Genomic DNA, 17,570 nt, shown 5'->3' with positions numbered 1-17,570 from the left:
ATTAGCGGAAACCATTGTCAGATGTGTCATGAATTAATTTTCTTAGAATTAATAATTCAGAATCTTTGTCTGAAGTATCTATGTGAAGAATTTTTTTAAAAAAACTCTCAGGTAATCACACAATGGTTTTACAAGAAAACTGTTGTCACCTATATTCTAATGGAGGTGATTCAGACAACAGGTAATACACTATTGTGTGACACTCATTTACTCAACAGAGGTGATAAATAATTGTCTACATGCTTTGCTTCTAACAATGGTTTTTCAGCACCATTGTCTAAAATACATGAACATATGTGTTCTGAGCCACCGTTGTCTAACTTGCACAACAGTCATGACAATTAGTTGTCTAAATTCAAAGTGAGCACAATGGTTTATTATGACCTAAAAACAACTTGTGTAAGAGAAGTCACACAATAAGCTGAACTATAACCATTGTCTCATTGGAGCACACTGGTACCATGTAGACAACACTTTGGAAAAAGTTGAATCACCATTGTGTGAAGGGAAGTCGCACAATGCTTTTCAGTCAACGAATCGTTCACCGTTGTCTGATGATTTGGGACAACAGTTTTTTGATCAACCATTGTGTAAGTAGTGTTGTCTGATTCAGTTTCTGGCGTAGTGCAAGGTGATTCAGGGTTTGATTGGAGGTTTAAGATAGGGAATAGACAAAGCTGGAAAATTTATTTCCAAAATATCATTCTTTTTAAAAGAACTTCCCATTTTTATCGTTTAACTTTGAAAATCCAATTTGTTTCCTTAAAAAAAAGTAGTTCTGTAACACGAGTATGACTTTTCTTTGAAAATTTTAATGTTTTTTGATTGGAGTGTATAACAATACATAATTAAATAAAACGGGTGATCAACCCGTACTGACCTCCATTTGGTCATTAAAGGTACCTAAAGCACTATATTGACCTTTATACATATACCGGTCTATCTCCGGATACTATTATTCACCGATCAATCTCCGGCTCCAGACACTTGGCTGGACCATTGTTACATGGCCACTTACGCCTCCAATCTTTAGGATTTCAATGAAAACCTTTATATTGAAAAATAATTTAGAAATTATAAACACTTTTCTTTTTAAAAGATTTACCAGGCTATGAAATCATTCAGACTCTTTCGAGTCGAAAATCATTCTTAGTTTCAAAGGATCGAGAACTAGGATATATTCAACAAGCTAGTAGATGTATTATCAATAAAAGGGTATCCACAAGGCATAGGTATTATTAACGCAAGGGTATCAGCAAAGCATAGGCATTATTAATGCAAGGGTATCATCAAAGCATAAGTATTATTAACGCAAGGGTATCAACAAAACATATGTATTATTAACGCAAGGGTATCAACAAAGCATATGTATTAATAATAGAATAAGTTATAGACAGGTTTAATACTATCTGAAAGGAACTGAAAGGAAAATTAGGTTAAATAGAGGTGTATCATTATCATTCAAACCATCTTTCTTTATCAAAATCACATTCTTTTTCATTCATAAGACAGGACAGAGTTGCTTGCCTCACAAGCTTTCCTTTTTAACAGAAGTCGGGATTCTGTCACCTAGAATTGTCTTTCCCTTCCTAATTCATGCGTCTTTGCTTTCCAAATCTATAATAAATAAAAACCCTAATCAGGATTGTAACACATGGTTGACGATCCCCTGACCATCTAGATAATCTACCCTTTCATTGACTCATACACATAAATGAATATAAATCTATCCATATCGATCATATAACACATAATCACATCAATTCATATTTATCTTATACTTCTAATCCTCTTATAATAACTCATGACATATATCAAGTATTCACTTTTACGTATATGCTTTTACCACACAAACATATATACTCGTTTTCAAATATTTAAATAGCATTATATCACCGTATCATTGCTTCGAGAATATCTAAAGTCCTGTCGAAAATTCGGCATGACCTAATCGTAAGTATACTAGCCAAACAATTAACTAATTCAATAACAAATCCAAATATCAATTTAATACTTGGTAAATCTGAAAATTTACAATATAACATATGTAATCCATTTTCGATAATATAAATGTAACAGGAATCATATTATCGATAATAAACTAAAATTTGATGCATAAATCTAAGAACTCGACTCATACTTCGAAAAATTAACGAAACAATTCTGAAAATTTTACAACTTCAACATGTAAATTTGAATCCAACACCTAACTTAATATCACAAACTAAAAACCCACAATTAATCACATTATCAAATCAAAATTTGAAATTAAGAAATTTAAAATTTTAAAATTTCTTTCAACACTACATGAAAGCATCCAAATAGGTTTATATGTATTACTAAGGCTCAGTATTCACATCATAGCCTACCACCGGTTCATTGGAGTTCATCACCGGTGACAGCGGTTTTCCAGCGGTGCCCCAATCGGGATTTTCAGCCCTAAAAAACCACCAATTCGATTAATTACTGGTGTAAACATGCTTAACATCACTAAGTTAATCACAAAACCACATCATCCGATTAAAATTCCGAAAAATGAACCAAACTCGAATTGGGGTTTCGAAACAAACTCAGAGAAACACACATGTAAACACAGAGAGAGCTATAGAGGAGGCAAAACTAAACACATACATGGTCTCGAATTAAAATTTGGTGAAGAAATGCGTGAGAAATCGAAGAGAGAGAGCCGAGAGTGCGAGAGAGACGAGAGAGTTTCACAATCAATTTTTGAATTTTCTTTTCTTTTTCCTTTTTCTTTTTTTATACAAATTGTTATAAACAAAATAGAATAAGATATTGAGGGTCTAAAATGGGTAAAACTATTCTAAAACATATTTTTAAAATAAAAATCACGAAATTAGCTCTCCTACCATATTTTAAAAATAATTTTTTTGAGCGTACGGTTTATTTTTTTTAAATTTTACAAAATAATGCTAAAAATCGAAAATAACCTTTATAAAATCATTTTAAAATATCCGATCACCAAAATAAATTCAACTATCATTTTTAAATTTTTTTTAGGACTATTCCAGAAATAATAAAATAAGATTCACAATTTAATCATATTTCTTTTATTTTACTTGAATATTTTAAAGTCAAATACTCACCACTTTTCACAAAATAAATCCTTTAAATTATTAAAATACACCGACCACACCACAAGCATATACAATTCATATAAAATATATTCACACATATCAATCCCATAAATCTCACACTTTACCAATTTTATTATTTAATACTATTTAAAACTCATCAAACTGGAATAAAACATTTTTAAATATTAACTCACTAGTTCACATAAATAGCACAAAAGCATATAAATATTATTTTATCCATTTATTTTAATTCTCGAAAATTCTGGATATTACAATATTAATGTCAAATTCCTTATATTTTTTAAGGGATTGATGGGGATGGGACCCCAAGAGGGTAAAAGAAAATTAGTGTAGCGTATGGGTATTTTGTAAATTTAGGGGGTTATATTTATATTTACAAATTTGCCTTTTAAATTTTATATGAAAAGGGTCTTAACCTCAGATAATTTTCCAGAGGACATCGGCTCAGTTTTTTCTATTTTTAATTTAAGGGTTCATTTAGATAGTCTTTTAGAGATACTTTAAATCATTAGATGACACCACACCTACATTCTCTTCTTCTCTCTACTTTTTCTTCTCTCTCAAACATTATTTTGAGCTGCTGATTTTTCCGGCGACTGAGGTGCTAGTCGAAGTTGGATTTGTTGTTGCTGTGAACATCAAGTCCGGAGCTGTTTTATCCTGGAGGAGGCATTGCAAGCATCCCAACGCAGCAGGTGGGGGCAATTATCTCTTCAAGAGCAGTCAGGGCATCGAGTAAGGCCTGGCGACTCAGCTGATCATTTTTCTTGTTGCATTGTACCTGTTTGCTACCACTGCTTTTTCAGTTTCTTTTCACTGTGTTAAAGCTATGGTTACTGGTATGCTTTCTGGTCTTTCTGTGTTCTTACAGTTACTGATATGCATGTTGTTTACCTACATGTTTTATTTCGTTAATTGTTATCTTGGCCTTGGCTTGCTAAATATGTTATATAATTGCCTCGATGTTGCTGTAATAGTTAATAATTCCAACATTCTTGAAGAGATAATTAGTTATATATTATTTAGCATAATGGTTAACGAAACTGAGATTCCTGTTCGTGGTGGTAGTTCTGGTGCAACTATTGGGGTCATTGATTGAACCACTTATAGTTTTCCGCAAGCCGTTGAATTAACTGGTTTACCGGAGAAATTCAATAGTGGCATCTGCTTTTCTCGCTGGTGGAAAATGATGAAACTGTGGTTGACTATAAAGGGTTTGTGGTCAGTTTTGGAGTATGAGAAACCGGTTGTAGATCAAGAAAAAGCTGACACAGTTAAGGCTTTTGCGAAGTGGGATGAGAAGGATGGGGTGGCTACGGCGGCCATTTTGGCTGCTCAAATAATTTGTTTGATGTTTATTCTTTAGATGCCTACTCTGCAAAACTCTTATGGGATAAGCTGGACCAGACACATAATACTGACTCACAAGGTTTGAAAACGTATTATGTGGCTAGATTCCTTGAATTCAAGCTGGTGGACAATAAGTCCATGGCTGAGCAAGTGCATGAGTTCCAGATGATAGTGCATGCTTTGAAGGAGTCTGGAATGGACCTCCCTGAGAAGTTCAAGATTATGAGCATGATTGAAAAGCTCCCGAAGTCTTGGGAAGAGTTCTCTCTCTCCCTGAAAACACAGAAGGAGAGATCACCTGGACCAACCTTATGCTGGACATCTCGGTCCAAGAACAACACAAGTCCAAACAAGGACATGTGATGCCAACTGAGCACGATACCTCGAAGGTAAACGTAGTAACTATAGGACTGAAAAGGAAGGTTGTTTCTAATAAAGTTAATTGTAATAAACCTAAGAGTGACAAGGAAAATGTTAAGAAACCAAAGGCAAACAAACCGTGTTGGTCTTGTGGGCAGGTTGGGCACTGGAGTAAGGACTTCCCTAAAAAGAAAGCGAAGAAAACCGAGGTGGTAGCACAAGCGGATGCTGTGCTTGGAACCGCAAGTGGGCCCGTAGCGAACATGGTTGTTGGTGAAGCTAAAGCTTCTGAAACCGACGTTGACCGGTATGTATCCTAAAACCCTGTAATATTTTCTACCTACCTGTCAAATGAATGGTTGATAGATACTGGAGCTAATGTGCATATTTGTGCTGATATTAGTTTATTTATATCTTACCAACAGAGTCATAGCTTGACTGTGAAGACGGGGAATGCTAGTGCTGCTCAAGTACTTGGAGTAGAAAACGTGGATGTGAAGTTCCCTTGAGGACGTATACTATCTCTGAATAGAGTGCATCATGTTCCCGACATGCGTAGAAATATAATAAGTGGAAGCTGTTTAGTTTCTAGTGGTTTTGAAATTTCTTTCAAGTGTAATAAAGTAGTTCTTATTCATAGTGGTACATGTTTTGGCAAGGGTTACTTGTCAAATGGTTTATTTGTTAATAATGCTGAACCTGCTTTGGAGAATTTGAATAATAATATTATTCCTTCTGTTAACTGTATTGAATCCTCGAATATATATGGCATGCTAGACTAGGTCACTTAAACTTTGGTGCTCTTAAGAATATGATGAACTTAGAGTTGATTCCAAAACATACCATAGAAAAGAATTCTAAATGTCAAGTATGTGTGGTCTGCTAAACAAATAAGGAAACCTTTATATAACATTATTAGGGATTCAGACTTGCTAGATTTAGTACACACTGACATTTGTGAATTTGGTGGTGTATTGACCAAGGACCAGTTTAGATACTTCATTACTTTTATAGATGATAATAGTAGATATTGTTATATTTATTTACCTAGACATAAGGATGAAGCACTTAGTAAATTCATTATATATAAAACTGAAGTTGAAAAATAAACTAGTAAGGTACTTAAATGATTGAGATCTGACAGAGGTGGTGAGTATACGAGTAACACTTTTAATGAATTTTATGTAAACAATGTTATAGTTCATGAAGTTACTCCACCATACACACCTGAGTCTAATGAGGTTGCTGAGCGAAAGAATAGAACATTTAAAGATATGATTAATAGTATGCTTATTAACTATGGGCTGCCTAAATACATGTGGGGAGAGGCTCTAAATACGGTGTGCCATATTTTGAATAGAGTCCCTCTGAAACACATGGATAAAACACTCTTGGAGTTATGGAAAGGCAGGATGACTAGTCTTAACTATCTTCGTGTGTGGGGGTGCCTTGCTAAGGTGCTTATACCTGAACACAAGAGAAAGAAACTAGGTCCGAAAACTGTTGACTGTATCTTTCTGGGCTATCTTGAAACCACTACAGCTATGAGATTTTTGGTATTAAAATCTGACATAGATGGTATAGTGGCAAACACGACAAGTTGAATTTCGAGATGCTACATTCTTTGAGGATGTCTACCCTATGAAGATTGGAATACCTGAAACGACTTCTGAGGAAGATCCTACTCACACATCGAGTTCTATTCCTGATCATGTGGAAAAGATGACAAATGTGGGGGCGGAACCTAATAGTAGCTCTATTCCTAAGGAAGTAGAGGAACCAAGGAGAAGTAAGCGTGCAAAAATAGTTAAGGACTTTGGAGGTGATTTTATCACTTACAATGTCGAGGACGAACCTTTAACTTTCCGACAAGCTATGAATTCTTCGAAGTCTAGGCATTGGAAGGCGCTGTGAAGAGTAAAATTGACTCTATTGTTTCTAATGGAACATGAGAGTTGGTTGATCTCCCTCCTAAGTGTTCTACTAACGGGTGCAAATGGTCTTTAAAAGGAAGTTGAACCCTGGCCGCTCAAAAGATAAGTACAAAGCTAGACTGATAGCTAAGGGTTTTAAGCAGAATGAAGGAATTGATTACTTTGATTCATACTCTCCGGTTGCAAGGATGGTAACAATCCGAATGCTTATAGCATTGGCTTCTTTCATGGTGAACTTGAAGAAGAGATTTATATGGACCAGCCTGAGGGATTTGTTGCATCTAGCAATAAAAGGAAAGTATGTAAGTTGATCAAGTCCATCTATGGCTTGAAACTAGCTTCCAGGTATTGGTATAAAAAGTTTGATGAAACTGTATTGTCATTCAGTTATATGATTAATGAAAGTGACAAGTGTGTCTACACCAAAGTTAAAGGTAGTGAGTGTGTTATCTTGTGCATATATGTGGATGACATCTTATTATTTGGAACCAATATTGAGATTATTAACGAGACAAAAGAATTCTTAAAAAGGCATTTTAAAATGAAGGATATGGGTGAGGCTAGTGTGATTCTTGGAATCAAACTGATTCAGTCGGGTGAGGGAATAACCTTGACTCAATCTCATTATATAGAGAAATCTATACGTGAGAAATAGGTTATTCACAATGTAGAATCGCTAGTACACCCAATGATCCTAAAGTTGCCCTTGTCAAGAATACTTCAAGAGTGCATGTGTCTCCGTTAAGGTATTCTCAGATTATTGGGAGCTTGCAATATCTTGTTAACTGTACTAGACCATATATATCATATTATGTGTCTAAGTTGGCTAGATATACAAGCTGTCCAAACAGAACTCATTCAGATGCTCTTGATAGAGTACTTAGATATCTAAAAGGCACAGTGTATCTTAGTTTACACTATAGGAGATTTCCTGGTGTGCTTGAAGGGTACAGTGATGCAAGGTGGATAGCTAAGAAGTCTGGTTCCAATGGAGTGATTGGATATGTGTTCACCTTGGCAGGTGGAGCAATATCCTGGAAGTCAAGCAGGCAGACTATAGTGACTCGGTCTAAATTTGAGGTTGAGTTGTGTGTACTTGATGCCATGGGGACGGAGGCTAAATGGTTACACGGACTTATGTCTGCGATACCTGTAGTAAGCAGACCGCTTTTTGCTATTGTTATTCATTGTGATAGTCGAACAACTATTGACATGATTAGCAGTAAAAAGTCTAATGCTAAAATAAAGAGACACATCAAAGTTAGAATCAAGTCTATAAGGGGTTTAGTGTCTGATAGGATTATAGCTATAGAGTTTATAGGAACTCGGAATAATATAGCTGATCATTTGACTAAGGGGCTGGAACCTGCAGTGGTCCTCAAGTCAAGGTTGGGGATGGGACTATCAACCTATCATAATTCATTAACAGTGGGAACCCAATACACATGAGAGGAGATCCCTCGAAGTGTATTCAATGTGGTAATAACAAGTTGTAAGGATGAATTGATAGTACCTTTGCTGCATAGATGATACTATTGTATCTGAGTCTATCCCCTGTAAACCTAGAAGGTACCGGCACTGCTAGAAAAGCAAGAGTGTTAAAACTCTGAATGGGATCAAGTCATTTGACGAGATAAAAGCAGTATATCTCTGGAGATGCCCAGCTAAGCGCATGTAATTGTGTGGTCGCAATTAGAGGAAAAGGTTATTTCTTGAAGCATTCGACGAACAGGATCGAGACAAGACCATTAATGTCTCAAAGCCGTAGATTGGCACCATAGTCGTTGACTTGTCGTCGTCTATAGAATATGGTTATACTAAACAGATTAATATTCCAGGTAAAACATTTCATCTGAATCCGGTAGCCAATGAAGTAGAGGACTTAGGAGGGTTCAAACCTGGAAGGGTACCGACTCTAAAAAACAAGTCATGATGAAAAACCTGATCACATTTCTGTATGGATTTGTGGGGGATTGTTAGAAAAAATGGATTTTAGATCATAATTTTTAATATGTTCTTGATGATAATCCTAAAATTTAATGATTGTAAGTTGTTCCATGATATGTGAACTTAAACTTTCATGTATGGTTTTAAGAATTTTTTTTAATGAAATCTATAGAGAATTAGAGTTGAAGTTAGCTTGAAAGAGCTTGAAAAAAATGAGAATGTATTTTGTCCCACATTGAAAATAAATAAAGGGGGTGTTGGCTTTATATAGTATCACACACATGGGTAGTGTACAACTGCTAAGGTGTGTGATGGTGCATTGTGTTCTTGTGTGCTTCACGCACGCACACACGCACGCCGCTGCCCCTCCCCGGCCCGCCACGCACCGCACCGGACTGGGTCGAAGGGCGAATGTTTATTTATTTGTGATTTAATATTTTAGTTAGAATTTATTTATCAGTTTGGGCTGGGTTATTACTGTTGGGCTAGGTTCGGTTTAAGAATTGGGTTCGGTTTCTGAATTGGGCTGAGTCACTTTGTAAGTGGGCTTAGTCAGATTCATTGAACCTGGACATTTGATATATAACTTGTAACTGATAATATATTCAAATTAAAAATTAAAGCTGATATAATGTGTGAGATAAATGCAAAGCTGTTACATTTTATTTACATTCAAAATTCATCAGTTTTGATTTATTTAATAAATGTGCAATTTAATTCTGAAATTAATTCAGGGTGACCAGTTACACTTAGCCTCTAGTATAAATAGAGAACTAAGTTGCTGAGTTTTTTACACCACACCTACATTCTCTTCTCTCCCAAACACTATTCTGAGTTGTTTATTTTTCTGGCGACTGAGGTGCTAGTCGAAGTTGGATTTGTTGTTGTTGTGAACATCAAGTATAGAACTGTTTTATCCTGGAGGAGGCATTACAAGCATCTCAACACAGCAGGTGGGGGCAATTATCTCTTCAAGAGCAGTCAGGGATTCGAGCAAGGCGTGGAGACTCAGCTGATCATTTTTCTTGTTGCATTGTATATGTTTGCTACCACTACTTTTTCTGTTTCTTTTCACTGTGTTAAATATATGTTTAATGGTACGCTTTCTAGTCTTTCTTTGTTTTTACAGTTACTGATATATATGCTGTTTAATTACATATTTTATTTCGTAATTGTTATCTTGGCATTGGCTTGCTAAATATGTTATATAATTGTCTTTATCTTGTTGTATAGTTAATAATTCCAACATGAAAAATGAAAAAAAAATGTATAAATATAGACATATTTACAATATACTCTATATAATTTTATTATTGAATAAAAGAACAAAATAATAAAAAAAATATTACCTAATTGACTAGGCTAATTTTTACTATAAAATAATAATAAAAAATTGCATAAATATGTTTCGTAAAAGTAGCATATGTTTTCTAAATTATAAATTTTTGGAACATAAACATCTTTAATTTGTACTAGATAAGTAAACACACGTAATGAATAAATGAAACTTTTTTTTAAAAATTTAATATTTTAATTTTGATACTTTATTATTTTACAAAAATTATAGATGAGGTTTTAGGGTTGTAAATCACAAAAATGTATAATTTCATTAGTACATATAATATAAACTAAATTAATAAAAATTAACACTAATGAGTTTAGTTAATACTATAAAGTTCAGATTTCTCATCATAGCGGCTGCGGCTTACCTACGATAAAAAAAAATTGATGTTAAAGTAAATAAAATTATTTATAAATCATTTAATGCATCGCACAAATATAAAGTTGGTTCATAAAAATGAAATAAAGGATGAATTACGATTTCATAAAAATAAAGGAGAAGATGAGCATGTAAATTTTTTAAGTAATGGATAGCTTATCTTTTCGAGTGATATTAATGTCAAATTTCTTATCTATATTATTATATTAAAGACGAAATATTAAAAATTTGGTTGTTGGTCCTATGATCACTCAATCCAGAGCCATTAGATATTTCAGATCAAATTGTTGGGAACCGTTAGATCAAATCATAAAAATTATTAAATAAGAAGATGAAAGGTTCAAATTTCACAAATAACATATTAAAATTATAATTCATAATATATAATATAAAACCAATCATGCATTGCACGGGTTATATACTAGTATTTTTAATTTAAGGATCTGTTTGGATAATCTCTTGGACATGCACTAAATCATTAAAATCCATTTTTTTAGTAATATTTCTAATGATTATGTTAAGACTATCTTGGAGTTGCTTTTGGGACATTGTTGAAACTTGAAACTATTTTTTTTTACCAATTATCCTAAATTTTAATTCATAACATCCTATAACATATTTCTCTATAATATTTCTTGAACTTGCTCAAAGCCACCTAAGTAGAAACAACCCTTCCTACAATTTTATTTAGGCTAAATTGTACTAACATAATAGAAAAATTACATAAATATGTTTCGTAAAAGTAGCGTATGTTTTCTAAATTATAAATATTTGCAACATAGGTAGAAACAAACCCTTCCAACAATTAGGGTTAGGGTTTACAAAAGAGTTCTTAGCTGACAAAATTGCCTGGTTTTTATTCATCCTCTCGGTTCCTATCTTTCTGCAATCATTATAACCAGTGAATACCAATGTTTACTAGTTACCTAAACATTATCATGCAGAAACTGAGAGGAGCTACAAAGAGAGTTATTAAATTGTTATCCCATCATAAGAGGGAACGTGAACAAGCAGCAGAAGAAGAAAAACAACAAACTGATGATATCAACTTGTGGTCAGAACTTGACGGAAATCTTTTGGGTGAAATTCTTAGCAGACTCTGTTTTGCTGATCAGTTTCGTTTCCGTGTTGTTTGCAAGAACTGGCTGGCCGCTCGTCCCATCAATACTAAAACACTATTACCATGGTATTTATGTATTAATCGTTCGGCTGTATATGAGTTCAGGCGGTTTGATTTCCAACTTTATGACCCATCATCTCCGAACCCAGTTTCGGTTCTCAATATATCACTGACTAAATTAGGTATTCCATTTTCTTCTTATATGACTTATGCAGCTACTGTCAAGCACAACTGGTTATTTATCTGCATCGAAAGAGGAAAATGGTTTACCTGCCTGAGTCATGTATACTTCAGACTGTTCTCTCCTTTCGCTAGAAAAATCAGCACTCTCCCAAAATTAACCCATCCACGAGCCCATCCACTTCATTTTACAATGACGTGGTCCACCCAACCTGATTCACCAGACTGTGTCTTCTATCTTTTAGACACTTGCAATATTCCCAAGATTGCTCTTTTCACATATCGCAATGGTGATAAAAACTGGACTGCTACACAATTTGATGAAGTTCAAAATTTTTGGCCTCATCTTTGCAGTCTTGTGTACCTTCATGGAGTGTTGTACATTGTCTCTCCTACCGGAAAAATAGTTTCCTATGATATTGTTGGCAGGGAATTCAAGTTTGAATGTTTGCTTATAGATGAGCTTCTTGCTCTGCATTTCAGCCTGTCGAGAAAACAAAGGGTGTTAGAGTTGGATGGAGAGGTGATGATAGTATGTTTGGGCTCATATGTAGATAACAATGTCACTTTAACCCACAAACCGTGTATAAAAAGATATAATCGGTCAAGTAAGGCTTGGATTCCTGTAAGCACCCTGGGCAACAGAGCATTATTCGTGAGCGACAAAACCTATGAAGTGGCAAAAATCGATACAATAGATATGAGAAATAGTGGAGTATTATCAAACAAGATCTTTCATTTTTTTGATGGCAGGTGCCTTGTTTACTCCATAGAGGATGGTGAATTAGTTGAATTCAAGCCTGCTGATTCAAATTTGTTGGAAGATAATGGCAGCGATTTATCTGAATACAAAAATAGGTTTTTTGGTACATTTTCAGATGCCAACAGCAACAAGTCAGTATTTTGGTTGGAACCTCCCTGTGTCCATGTTTGCTCCACCTGAAATACACAAGGAAAGATTACTGAGTTCTTATGCATCAAGTTAATTATGATAATATTTCATTATCTAAAGTTATAGTATTCATGTTATGTCGCAAAAACCGGAGGGCTGTTCTAGCTCCTTTTATGTTACAAAATATGCTATTATTTTGACAGCAGTTCTAGTACCAGTCCAGATAATCAAAACTTTGGAGCCTACATATATAGGATTCGAGCAAGGCATTGCCGAACCTTCGCAGATCATAAAACATCAAACTCCCTCAAATTTGAGGTTTACAACACCTAAATGCACCATTATGTTAATATTCTGAGATCATAAACCATCAACCTCCCTCAATTTCGAGGATTATAACACCGAAATGCGCCTTTTTAATTTGGATGAAAAGCCAGGATGTAAGAGCATGAACTTATGCTAGCAACCTTCAAGTATGCTTAAATGTAAAAAAATTAAAGTAATATCTTCAATTTTTATCATACAATTTCTCAATTGCTAAAGCAACTCTACAGGTTCCGAAAGTATTCTATTATATTATCATGTAACATGTGTGTTTGGCAACAATAAAAAGTAACTATAGTTGCATTAATAAGCACTTGTTGGCAACAAACATCAAGCAACTGCAGGAGAGCTCCAATGCTTGGGAAATCATTAACATTTCAGTTATCAATCAAGAAAACAACTCCCACCAGAGTTACTTAGTACTCCATGTCCCAATTATATGTGTAATGTTTTTCATACCACGCCAACCTTGTCAACAAACCACAAAAACTTGCTGGAGAGTACCGATTCTTGGGATATTATCGGCATTTAGGCAACAGCCATGTCAGCTAGCAATCAAGAAAACAAATTCCACTGGAGCTGCTCTCCCAAGTTTAGGTGTCATATTTTACACTACAAAACTAATGTGAAAATGGATAGCGACAGATCACAAGGACTTCTAACACAAATTAAGCAAATCAATCCAAATATTCTCGCCCTCATACGGTCATACCTGAGAATTGTTAAAGGCACGATTAATTCTGTGATAAATGGCGCTTTGCGCTTAGGCACAAGGTGTGCGATTTAGAGCGATTTTGAAATTGTCCAAAAGGCTCTCGTGAAGCGCTAAAAGGCGCTAAAAAGCTCAAAGAAGGCACTAAAGAGCGCTAAATACAGTAATACTCTAAAAAAGAAGGGTAAACGGAAAAAAAAACTAAAGTGTTTCACTAAAATGTTAAAAATTGTTAAAAGATGGTATACTCTTAAATTTTTAACTTTTTTGCCTTCTTATTACAAACAAAGATTTAAGAATATCTTTAGAATTTTTTCATATCTAAAAAATATTAAAAAGTCTCAAAAAGTCTAAAAATATCATTTCTTTTCTCCTCCTTTTTGAAGGCAGGACAAACTCTGGCCTTTTTGCATAAATATTCAAGGTGCAAATGCCCTACCCATAAATAAATTGAACAAGACACAATCAGGATTCTGAAAAGAGTTCTCGGCTAACAAAAATGTATGGTTTCTTCATCCTCTCCTCTCAATATCGTTTTTTCTCCGGTCACTACACAGATTAGTGGATAGTAATTTTTACTTGGCAAACAAGATCATGGAACGGGAATTGTAGCAGAAAAAAGAAAAACAAATTGATTTCAACTTATGGTCGAAACTTGATGGCAGCCTATTGGGTGAAATTTTAAGTAAACTCTGTCTTACTGACCAGGCTCGTTTTCGTGTTGTTTGCAAGAACAGGCTGGCTGCTCATCCCATTATTACTAAAACACCATTACCATGGTATGTAAGTTTTGATCATTCACTTTCACCTATGACCAGGCAGTTTGAATTACAACTGTATGACCCTTCATCTACGAATCACGCTCCGGTTTACACTATAGCGTTGAGTAAATTAGGTTTTCGATCTTCTTCTCATATGAATATAGCATTCCAGCACAATTGGTTATATATTTGCACCCATAAAAGAAGGTTGTTTCTTCGGGATCGTAGATACTTCATATTGTTCTCTCCTTTCACTAGAAATACCATCACCCTCCCTAAATTTAACTATCCGCGTCATTCTAAATTTTATTATCGATTTCCACCCAACCTGATTTGCCCGATTGTATCTTCTTTCTTTTAGACACTTGGAATGCTAAAAAGATTGTTCTATTAACATATAGCATTGGTGATAGAGAATGGACTGTTAAAAAAATTAAGACATTTGTTAATTTTGTGCCTTGTTTTTGCCGTCTTATCTACCTTTGTGGAATGTTGTACATTGTCTCTCCTTATGGACCGCTAATTTCATATAATATTGTTGGCGGGAAATTCAAGTTTGAACGTTATCTTGTAGATGAGCTTCTCGCTCTAAATTTTCGTTCGCTGAGAGTACAGAGAGTGTTCGAGTTGAATGGAGAACTGATGGTACTATAATTGGGATCACATGGAAAAGAAAATGTCACTTTACCTGGCAAACAGTGTATAAGCAGATATGACTGGTCAAACAAGGCTTGGATCCGGTAAGCACCTTGGGCGGTAAAGCTTTATTTGTTAGCGACAAAACCTATGACGTGGCAGCAATTGATAAAATGGATACCAGGAATGATAGAGTATTATCAAACAAGATATATCATTTTTTTGATGGAGGGTCCCGGCTTTACACTGTAGAGGATGGTGAATTAGTTGAATTCGAGTCTACTAATTCAAACTTGTTGGAGGATGGTGGTAACGGTTTATAGTATTACAATTTTAGATACCAAGAAGTCAATTTATTAGTTGGAACCTCCCTGTGTTCGTGTTTGCTCCTCCTGAAACAGTCGAGGCAGACTATTAAGTCTTTATTTTACCAAGTGACTATTAAGTATTCTTATGCATTATTATGCTTGTTTTTTTTTCAAATATATGTTGGTAAGTTTATATTAGATCGCAAACACCAGGGGTTCGTCTAGCTCCTTCCTATGTCGCAAAATATGTATTATCTTGACAGATCAATTACTACAGATAATCAAATCTCTGGAGCCTACATTTCCAGGATTCTGCGAAGGCATTGCTAATCTTCTGTACATCACAAAACACCATTCTTTATATAGGGACAAAGTTCATCTACATAGATGTTTGGACGGGTATACTGAATTTATAATAAGCATAAAGCAGTTAAAATATTATCAAGCTATGAGAATTATGTATTTCTCAAGTTAGTAACTCTTTTTTCGTATACCAGACATAGTTAAATTACAATTACAGCCTACATGATGTGAGAGTATCAACAATGGTAGACACCTTCAAAGTTTGCATAAATGCAATAAATATAATTCTATCTACAATTTTTTATCGTGAAATTCCTCTGACGCCAAAGGAACTTTATAGGTTTGTCAAGATTAAGTCTATAGTGTCCCAACTGTACCAACTTATCTCCCTTATCATAGTATTTTAAGTGGAGTATATCTTCTTTGAATCTTGTAGTTTTTTTAAGATATTATTTTTTATGATCTCTTATAGATAGACTAAATGATGCATGATAATATTTAAAACGGTACAAATTGCAATAAATTATATTATATCCCAAGAATAACTAATCAATATTGTTTCTAAGAAAGTGTACAGTAAAAATTAAGTAATAATGTGAAAATTACAATGATTTTATAGGGAATAGAAAACCAAATAAAATAACCTAATACACTAAGGCCCATAAAAAAATGGGTTTTAATAGAAATAAACTACTTATATAATAAACTTCTAACCCCACATATAAAACCTATAAGGAAATACATTATTTATCTCTACTCTAATTAAATATAAACTAATTAATAACATAAATGAATTCTTTATTTCCGTTCCTCGTCACTCAAAAAGAACCGAATTCTTTTTCAGTATTGTCGAGAAATTCGTCTCTCTAAAACCTCAAAGTGTTAAAGGTGTTGGAAGACGGCCCAATAGGATCATATATTATATTTTAACATACCCCCTCACTTGAAAGCCCACTTATAGATCGAAGAGTAGATCAAGGACGCCCATCTTTGGGGCATAAATTTAAATTTTGTGTCCAGAACAAATTGTGAAAATGTTGGGGTGACAGGGAGTCTAACGAACTCGAACATATGTCATCCGCGTACTCTTGCTTTTCACGACTTGATTGAGCTCTAATACCATGTTAAGTGGTCAATTGCTCTAAAAGCTCAATAAGAAGGCCTAATAAGATCATATATGTAACACCCCCAAATCCGGGGTCGGGGATCCGGGTTATCACGAGTTCCATTTCCCTTAATAACACCCAATCTTAATAAATAATCAACTATTCTGTACTGTGACCCCACCATAAACACACACACCACAAGTTATAGTCTCAGAGATGAATATCCAAAAAATAATCACAAGTCATTTTATTCCACAATTATATGCCAATACACCTTAAAAGGGTTTCTGAATAAATTTATATTTCTTTGCCATTATTACAATTCATAAATATACATAAATCTGGTTCATCAATAGTTGAAAACCTAGCCTATTGGTAGCTCCTACCTCAGCTACGGCGGCATCAACGCTTCCAGAAGACTGCGGAACGTTTTCTAACCGCTTTCGAATTGGGAGCTTGGTCCTGTTCATCTTTTCTATATGTTGTTGTGTGATGAAAGAAGAAAGCAAGGGTGAGCAGCAAGCCCACCAAAATAATATATATATAATGATTAACAATATATGAGCCTTCTCATAGTACTCATGAAAGTCTTGGTCAAGAAGAAATGAACCAAGTTGATATCTTAACGCGACCAAGTCGCAAAATATTCAGTATATAAGTATATATACTTTTCATAATCTTTGAAATCCTCTGCCATGCATAATATACACAGAGTTCCAGTTTATAACTGTATAAAAATATCGTTGCAAGGTGATCTCATATATCTAACCTTGTCTCAACGTTTTTCTGAAAATCTTT

At 34.5% G+C, this 17,570-nt stretch overlaps 1 protein-coding gene across 1 annotated transcript; it reads left to right on the top strand.

The window, feature by feature from the left end:
- The first annotated feature begins 11,341 nt into the window (after positions 1 to 11,341).
- On the top strand, positions 11,342 to 12,673 carry LOC141661224 (F-box protein At3g56470-like). The gene has a single exon (XM_074468210.1). It carries the CDS (start codon positions 11,342 to 11,344, stop codon positions 12,671 to 12,673), a length of 1,332 nt encoding a protein of 443 aa, XP_074324311.1.
- The last annotated feature ends 4,897 nt before the right edge of the window (positions 12,674 to 17,570 follow it).

This window comes from Apium graveolens, chromosome 5 (assembly GCF_009905375.1).
Source record: "Apium graveolens cultivar Ventura chromosome 5, ASM990537v1, whole genome shotgun sequence".
Classification (NCBI taxonomy): Eukaryota; Viridiplantae; Streptophyta; class Magnoliopsida; order Apiales; family Apiaceae; genus Apium; species Apium graveolens.
Note: the sequence above shows the minus strand (reverse complement) of the source record. Positions and strands in the feature narration are given on the sequence as shown.

Bases quoted from the DNA above. Each gene is read 5' to 3' on its own strand.
- LOC141661224 (XM_074468210.1), top strand. From the start codon at position 11,342: ATGTTTACTAGTTACCTAAACATTATCATGCAGAAACTGAGAGGAGCT.